Source organism: Aedes albopictus, chromosome 1 (genome assembly GCF_035046485.1).
Source record: "Aedes albopictus strain Foshan chromosome 1, AalbF5, whole genome shotgun sequence".
Classification (NCBI taxonomy): Eukaryota; Metazoa; Arthropoda; class Insecta; order Diptera; family Culicidae; genus Aedes; species Aedes albopictus.
Window position 1 is genome coordinate 180,423,323 of NC_085136.1, and position 8,807 is coordinate 180,432,129.

General features: G+C 52.8%; 1 protein-coding gene across 1 annotated transcript; it reads right to left on the reverse strand.

Moving 5' to 3' along the window:
* Nucleotides 1-916: 916 nt before the first annotated feature.
* LOC134285334 (uncharacterized protein K02A2.6-like) lies at nucleotides 917-8,157 on the reverse strand. Its single transcript, XM_062845913.1, has 2 exons — nucleotides 6,368-8,157; nucleotides 917-2,205 (listed from the first exon to the last, which is right to left on the reverse strand). Exons 1-2 carry the CDS (start codon nucleotides 8,135-8,137, stop codon nucleotides 1,954-1,956), a joined length of 2,022 nt encoding a protein of 673 aa, XP_062701897.1. The 5' UTR covers nucleotides 8,138-8,157; the 3' UTR covers nucleotides 917-1,953.
* Nucleotides 8,158-8,807: the final 650 nt, after the last annotated feature.

The window sequence follows — 8,807 nt, forward strand, 5'->3', positions numbered from 1 at the left end:
GGACGTAGCAACACTAGCCAGAAGCTTGCGCTTACTGGCGTACACCCCTGAGCTATTGGACATCATCCGGGACAGTGCCGCAATAGCTGTGGAGGCTCTTTTACAGGCATAATCGACGTGGCTACCGAAGGTAAGCTTATCATCGATCATCACGCCCAAGTGCTTGACAGAGCGCATTGACAAGATAGTGCACTCTCCTACACTGATCTCCGTCTGCTGCGCCGACTGCATGTTGTTAACAACCGTCCAATGTGCCGACGGGTCTCCGGGTGGTTTCCTCGCCTTTGGCAATAGTACCAGGTTCTGCCTTTTCCAAGCTTCTGGGAAAACTCCCTCGTCCAGGCATTTCTGCTTAGCAGACCTGAACATCTCGGGAGCCTTTGCAATAGCTACTTTTAAGGCCAGGTTTGGAACTCCGTCCGGACCTGGGGCCTTACCTACGCTAAGGGACTTAGCTATCCCCGCAAGTTTCACATCTGTGATCCTTTCCTCATCGCCAGCCCCAGTCCCCGGCTGTCCTACGAAAGGAGGCCAAGGACTAGGATCATGACGCGGAAAAAGTCCTCCAATGATCCCCTCCAACATCTCTGGAGATTGCTCTGTAGGAGCCATCACACCTCTCGTCTTGGCCATAACGATCCTTTAGGCGTCACCCCACGGGTTCGTATTGGCACTCTGACAGAGACCCTCAAAGCAGGCCTTTTTGCTAGTTCTTATCTCGGTCTTGAGCGCGGCTTTTGCAGCGACGAACACCACCCGCCGTTCGTTTCGCTCTACCTCTGCTCGTGCTCGCTGCATCCGCCGCCAAGCACGTAGGCAGGCGCGGCGCAGGTCCGCAATCGCGTCGGTCCACCAGTAAGCCGGTGGCCTCCCATTTCTAGGGTGGACCCGCCTAGGCATGGTCGCATCACACGCACGTGTGTGTGTGTGTGTGTGTGTGTGTGTGTGTGTGTGTGTGTGTGTGTGTGTGTGTGTGTGTGTGTGTGTGTGTGTGTGTGTGTGTGTGTGTGTGTGTGTGTGTGTGTGTGTGTGTGTGTGTGTTTTTTCTTTTTTCCTTCTAAACCATAGGGGGATAAATCTGCTCATCAGACACCCTAACAGGAAGGTTAGGGTAGTGTGGGGTTCAGGCCGTCTTCTACAATGCCGGTAGAAGCCAGGACTACTCTCTCCTCGACCCACTAAAACACATTCCTATGGTCGCCAAACCCTACGTCTCTCCGGAACCACCAAGAAGGTATTCCTTCAGAGAGGGGCTAGTGCATATCGCACCCTCAAGGTTAGCTGCCGTAGCCTAGCAGCAACGAACATCGATGACTCGCTCTGGAGAGTCTATCACGGTAGCGTGCTGGCACTTAGCCAGTTTCCCGAGTGGTCCTCGCCACTCCCTTTGTCCTCGGAAGGCGGGCAGGGTCAACACCGCCCGCGGCCTACTGCTGAGCGGACATCAAGAACTGATGCCCAAGTGCAACCCGATCTGACCTGCCCGTAGGGAAGGGTATCACTACCCTTCAGGTCCTATCAGATGCACCCGTAGGTTGCAGACAGCAGGATCTCACCTACCCCGACCCTTGCCGGGGACCCCTTTCCAACCGCGGGCTCGGATCCAACCCAGTAGACCGACGCCACGACAGCACCGCTACCGGGACTTCCTCTCCGCGGCCACTTGATCGCTTTTAAGGTTGACCTTGTTACCTTCTTCAATTATTCTTTAGTAAAAGAAAGAGCTAACAATTCTATGATTTATTTATTCGGAAGGTAAAGCTTGAATGTCAAAATTTTTCACTTTGAATCTGCATCAAACTGCGATTGTTGCTCGGTCTCGTACCCATGGTAGCATCTCCCCCTTTGAGTTGATAGCAGTGGAAATCAGCCAATCTCCTCGGCGGCCGGATTGAGCGCTCTGGACGTCGCGATACTGGCTGCACGGGTGTTGATGTTTGGATGGGCAGACTGTTATCCGTCGGTAATAGTTTCTTCTTTTTCAATCGACAGAGTTTCTTCAGGAACAATCATGGATGACTCAAAAGTTTCTTCGGAAAATGACTGCTGATCTGATACGACGGCCGGCGACTCGCTTTGCCGGGGCTGTGTAGCTTTGTTTGCGGAAAGGCCAAAATCTTCGATTAAGATGGACAGCGGCGCTGGTCCAACTGGAACGGCTTCTTCCATTCTTGAACGGAGCTGGTCGACATGTGAGCGCAGAACCTTTTTTTTTTTTCTTCTAAACCATAGGGGGATAAATCTGCTCATCAGACACCCTAACAGGCAGGATAGGGTAGTGTGGGGTTAAGGCCGTCTTCTACAACGCCGGTAGAAGCCAGGACTACTCTCTCCTCGACCCACTAAAACACATTCCTATGGTCGCCAAACCCTACGTCTCTTCGGAACCACCAAGAAGGTACTGCTTCAGAGAGGGGCTAGTGCATATCGCACCCTCAAGGTTAGCTGCCGTAGCCTAGCAGCAACGATTATCGATGACTCGCTCTGGAGAGTCCATCACGATAGCATGCTGGCGCTTAGCCAGTTTCCCGAGTGGTCCTCGCCACTCCCTTTGTCCTCGGAAGGCGGGCAGGGTCAACCCCGCCCGCGCCCTACTGCTGAGCGGACATCAAGAACTGATGCCCACGTGCAACCCGATCTGACCTGCCCGTAAGGGAGGGTATCACTACCCTTCAGGCCCTATCAGATGCACCCGTAGGTTGCAGACAGCAGGATCTCACCTACCCCGACCCTTGCCGGGGACCCCTTTCCAACCGCGGGCACGGAGCCAACCCAGTAGACCGACGCCACGACAGCACCACTACCGGGACTTCCTCTCCGCGGCCACTTAATCGCTGTAAGGGTCGATCTCGACCGCAGGGCATCGGTATGACCTACGAAGCCGACTTCGAACCCCTGGACCACCTCTTGTACTGCATCTGGACTAGCCATTCTCCGAGTCAACGCGCCACCTCCTCTGTAGCTCCCAGACGATATGGGTGATAGCCGTTGAAACGGCATTCCAGCTAAACTCATCCCTACACATTCTCTGGACCAAGTTGTCCGGAGTTGTGTCCTCCCCGCATGTGGCAAGCATGCGGTCACGCATTGTGCGAAAACGCGGGCACACGAACAAAACGTGTTCCGCCGTTTCCTCTAAACCATTTCACACTGGGCATTCGGGAGAATCCGCATGCCCGAAACAGTGTAGATACTGTCGGAAGCAACCATGACCTGTAAGGACCTGTGTCAGGTGGAATGTAACTTCCCCATGGCGCCTATTAATCCAACTATCTACCCTCGGTATCAACCTATGGGTCCACCTACCTTTGGTGGAACTGTCCCACGCGCGCTGCCATTTGACCATAGAGGCTGACAGTCTTGCGTATGCCTCTTGTGCCGCGCATTTCGAAGCACTCCATGTCCTCACTGATAAGAATGCTGATAGGCACCATACCAGTAATGACGCAGAGAGCGTCGTGTGACACGGTACGGTACGCGCTCGCAACCCTCAGACACATAAGCCTGAAAGTACTTTCCAGCTTCCGTCGGCAGCATTCAGTACTTAGCGAGGTACCCCACGCCGGGCCGCCATACCTAAGTATGGACGTAGCAACACTAGCCAGAAGCTTGCGGTTACTGGCGTACACCGCTGAGCTATTGGACATCATCCGGGACAGTACCGCAATAGCTGTGGAGGCTCTTTTACAGGCATAATCGACGTGGCTACCGAAGGTAAGCTTATCGTCGATCATCACGCCCAAGTGCTTGACAGAGCGCTTCGACAGGATAGTGCACTCTCCTACACTGATCTCCGTCTACTGCGCCGACTGCATGTTGTTAACAACCGTCACCTCTGTCTTGTGGTGAGCTAGCTCCAGTTTCCTGGACCGCATCCACGCCTCCACAACCTTGATCGAGTGGTCGGTAGTCAACTTCACCTCCTCGATCGTTTCACCGTAGACTTCGAGCGTAATATCGTCGGCAAATCCGACAATCACCACTCCCACTGGGTACTCTAACCTCAACACCTCGTCGTACATGACATTCCATAACACCGGACCCAGGATGGAACCTTGCGGGACTCCTGAGGTTATGTGAAAGCACTTCCAACCCACCTCCGTGTCGTAAACTAGTACGCGATTCTGGAAGTAGCTTCCGAGAATCTTGTACAAGTACTCCGGTATCCCCAGACGCAAGAGCGCATCGGCAATAGATGCCCAACTGGCGCTATTAAATGCATTCCTTACATCCATAGTCACTACCCCGCAGAAGCGAATTCCCCTCCTCTTAGGCTCGAGTGCTTTCTCGGCGGTTTTTGTAACCGACAAGATAGCGTCTACGGTGGACCTCCCCTTCCGGAAGCCATACTGGTTGCTCGAGAGACCATTTACGCCCTCAGTGAACTTCAACATTCTATTGAGGATGATCTTTTCGAGCACCTTCCCCGCCGTGTCAATCAAGCATATTGGTCTATATGCCGACGGGTCTCCGGGTTTCCCCGCCTTTGGCAATAGTACCAGGCTCTGCCTCTTCCAAGCTTCTGGGAAAACTCCCTCGTCCAGGCATTTCTGCATAGCAGACCTGAACATCTCGGGAGCTTCTGCAATAGCTACTTTTAAGGCCAGGTTCGGAACTCCGTCCGGACCTGGGGCCTTACCTACGCTAAGGGACTTAGCTATCCCCGCAAGTTCCACATCGGTGACCCGCTCCTCATCGCCAGCCCCAGTCCCCGGCTGTCCTACGAAAGGAGGCCAAGGACTAGGATCATGACGCGGAAAAAGTCCTCCAATGATCCCCTCCAACATCTCTGGAGATTGCTCTGTAGGAGCCATCACACCTCTCGTCTTGGCCATAACGATCCTGTAGGCGTCACCCCACGGGTTCGTATTGGCACTCTGACAGAGACCCTCAAAGCAGGCCTTTTTGCTTGCTCTTATCTCGGTCTTGAGCGCGGCTTTTGCAGCGGCGAACACCACCCGCCGTTCGTTTCGCTCTACCTCTGATCGTGCTCGCTGCATCCGCCGCCTAGCCCGTAGGCAGGCGCGGCGCAGGTGGCCTCCCATTTCTAGGGTGGACTCGCCTAGGCATGGTCGCATCACACGCACGTGGGAGCACCGCTACCAGCTCGTCGCCGTCTAAACCGATTAAGTTTCGCTCACGGCGGAGCGCTTCCCTAAATACCTCTTCGTCGAAGTATGATGTCTTCCACCTACGAGGGCTTGGCCTTTGCCTAGCCGCCTCTTCTTCTATCCGCTGTCTGCTGTTGTTGTAGTCGATACTGTAGCGAACCGCCAGGTGGTCGCTGTGAGTGTAGCCATCATCTACTCTCCAGTTCGAACTACTTGTTAAGCCAGGACTACAAAAGGTCACGTCAATAATTGACTCCGCTCCGTTTCGTCTATAGGTACTCTTGGTACCGACGTTAGCCAAGTCGACATCTAAGATGGCCAATGTTTCTAGCAGGATCTGACCCCGCTGGTTCGTGAAACGGCTTCCCCATTCCACAGCCCAGGCATTAAAGTTACCCGCTATTACCACCGGCCTTCGCCCTGTTAGCACGGTCGTTAAGCGGTCCAGCATTTGCGTGAACCGCTCGATCGACCACCGCGGAGGCGCATAACAGCTACAGAAGAAGACCCCGTTTACTTTGGCGGCCACGAAGCCCTCGTAGGTAGTAGACACCAACTCCTGCACGGGGTATTTACCCGTCGTCCATATCGCCGCCATTTTCCTGGTCCCGTCCGAGGCCCAGTTGCCGTTACCGGCGGGTACTCGGTATGGGTCCGAAATGATGCCGATATCCGTCTCCCACTCAGAAACCGCCTGACAAAGCAGTTGCTGAGCCGCATCACAGCGGTTGAGGTTCAGCTGCGTTACCTGCACTGTGATTTGTTGTTCACTGCGGCTTTTTTAAAGGCCGGGCACCCTGGACCACCCAGCGTATGTCTGTTTTTCGAGGTTTTCCCGGTACAAATCATGCAGATGGGCGGACTCGTGCAGTTTTGGGCCTTATGACCTTCAGCGCCGCATCGCCTTCACAGTTTGCGCCTGTCGGGGCCTTTGCAGTCCCGCGACTTGTGTCCTGGTTCCAGACACCTGAAGCAAACCTCTGGTGGCTCGTGGAATGTCAGGTGACATACACACCAGCCCACCTTTATACTTCCTACTTTAACGGACTTTTTAACATCCGCCACAGGTAGCTGAACCAAGCCTATCTGTGTCCCTGCTGGCCCTCTCCGTAGCTTAACGGCTGCGGCGGCCACCTGCACATCGCACTGTTGCCGCAGTGCCGTGACGAGCTCTTCCACTTCGGTGATCTCGTCAATGTCTTTGACCTTCAGAGTCGCCTCATGTATCAGAGCCCTCACCTGCACACCCGCAGAACCTTGCGTCGGCCCACTTGACAATCCAGCAGGACATTGTAGCTCACACTCCCGATTGCTTCGAGAATGGTTCCAGGCATCCACTTCCAGTTCTCGTTTGAAGAGTAGACCTTGGCGAATACTTTGGAACCTGCCGAGAAACTTCGTTTACCTGACTGTTGTGGCTGGAAATCGGGTTTCGGTGATGGTCGCAACAGGTCCAAAGTTGTCCTCATCGGTCGTCCAAGCATGATCTGGGCAGGAGACTTACCGTTCAACACCGTTGACGGAGTGAATCGGTATACATACAGGAACGTTTGCAGTGCGCTAGCAGTTGATGTTTCTCCTCCCCCGACAAATTTCTTGAGCGATCTCTTCAACGTATCCACAAACCTTTCCGCTTGCCCGTTTGATTGTGGGTGGTAGGGCGCTGTTCGGATGTGGACGATTCGAAACTTTTCGCAAAACGTACGGAAATCAGCGCTTGTGAACTGACTTCCGTTATCTGAAACGATGACCAAAGGGATTCCGAATCGAGAGATACCTTCTTGAAGGAAAGCGATGGTAGTAGAGGTTGTAGGAGAACAGGTTTGAAGAATTTTCGGCCACTTGGAGAAAGAATCCACCATTACTAAATAGTACATTCCATCCACAGGTCCAGCAAAATCGATGTGGATGCGTTGCCACGGTCCCTCAGCGCGAGGCCATGGTTGTGGCTGAGCTTGTGGCGGAGATTTGGCAGCACTTGCACAGCTCGAGCACCGGCGGACGTAGCTGGTGATGTCTTCATCCATCGTCGGCCAGAACACGATTCCACGAGCAACTGCTTTTGCCCGCTCGATGCCAGGGTGTCCTTCGTGTACTTGCTTGAGGATTCGTTTTTGAAGGGACATTGGAACCACGATTCGGTCGACCATCATGAGGCAACCGTCGATTACGGAGTAGGAATCACGACGGCTGAAGAACGATCGAACCTCGATGTCTTGGATGCCTTCGCAGCGCGCCGGCCAGGTACCTTGAACGAAAGAAATTACCTTCTGCAGCACGGTGTCCTTCTTGGTGGCGGCCTTGAGCATCTCGTAGGTGACTGACAAATGTTGGTACGAATCGTGGAAGCAGGAACTGACATCTTCTTCAATTCGAACTGCGGCGATGACTGCTTCTTCTTCGTGCTTCTGGTGATTGCTAATCAGTCGAGACAGCACGTCAGCGTAGCCGAAGTCTTGCATTGCCACGTATTCGATTTGGAAGTCGTACCCTAACAGCGTCAGGGCCCATCGCTGGAGTCGATTTGCGGAATGCACGGGAATGCCCTTTTTGGAACCAAACACTCGCAGCAACGGTTGATGGTCCGTTTGCAATATGAAACGGTGACCCCACAGCATGCGGTGAATCTTCGTACAAGCGAAAACCAATGCCAGTGCTTCCTTTTCGATCTGGCTGTAGTTCTGCTCTGCTGCGGACAGTGATCTTGATGCGTGCGATACCGCCTTGATGGTGCCGTTCGAGAAACTATGCAGAATGACTGCACCGATGCCTGTTTTGGAAGCGTCGTCCGCTACGATGATCTCTTGCTCTGGATTGTAGTGAACGAGCAAAAGATCGGACTGCAACACGCGCTTGATGTTTTGGAAAGCGTGCTGACACTCTCGATTCCAGACGAATTTCGTGTCTTTCTTGAGCAGGTTGTCCAACGGATGGCGTAGTTGATGCATCTCACGGACGAACTTTCCGTAGAAATTGACTGCACCCAGGAATGAGCGCAATGTGGACACGTCGGTTGCAGCAGGCATCTCCGAAATCGCTGCAATTTTCGCTGGATCCGGTTGGATACCCCTGGCACTGATGATGTGTCCGAGGTTAGGGCAGTTCAGACTTTAAACATGTCAAAAATTCAAAGCTCCCATATGTTCATTACAATCCTTGGTGTAAAACTAGAGCCCTGTCAAATTTTCAGTCATTTCGGTGGTGATTTAATGGTGGCCCAAAAGCAAAATAGGTTTATATGGGAATTACTATGGAGAATTTTCAAAAAAGGTTATCCACGCTGTAGAGCATTAATACATAGATGACGTCATAGGGTCAAAGCCGAATTGAATTTTTCAGATCTCAATGATGAATGTTGCCGAAGACCGGAACTTATTTCGATAATCGGGTAAAAAGTTATTCAACAAATTCTCACTCGCATGCGCATCTTCATACACGATGCCCTACAAGGTGTGCAAGAAGGTAACACGCATACTATGATTGCGTGTCAAGCGTGTGGATAGAGCTGTGGTCCTCTGTTCAAGCATACATGGACGATTATTGATAAATAACTTTTGTCTCGTGAGTCGAAACGAGTTGCGGTCTTCGGCAACATTCATCGTTGAGGTCTGAAGAATTCAATTCGGCTTTGACCCTATGACTTCATCCATGTATTGATGCTCTATAGCGTGGAGAACCTTTTTTGAGAATTCTCCA

What these genes read in the sequence shown, in the direction of transcription:
- LOC134285334 (XM_062845913.1), bottom strand. Translation starts at nt 8,137, where the DNA reads ATGCCTGCTGCAACCGACGTGTCCACATTGCGCTCATTCCTGGGTGCA. An exon ending in GTCAAGTGGGCCGACGCAAG is followed by an intron (nt 2,206 to 6,367) that starts GTTCTGCGGGTG and finishes AAAAAAAAAAAG; the next exon opens with GTTCTGCGCTCACATGTCGA.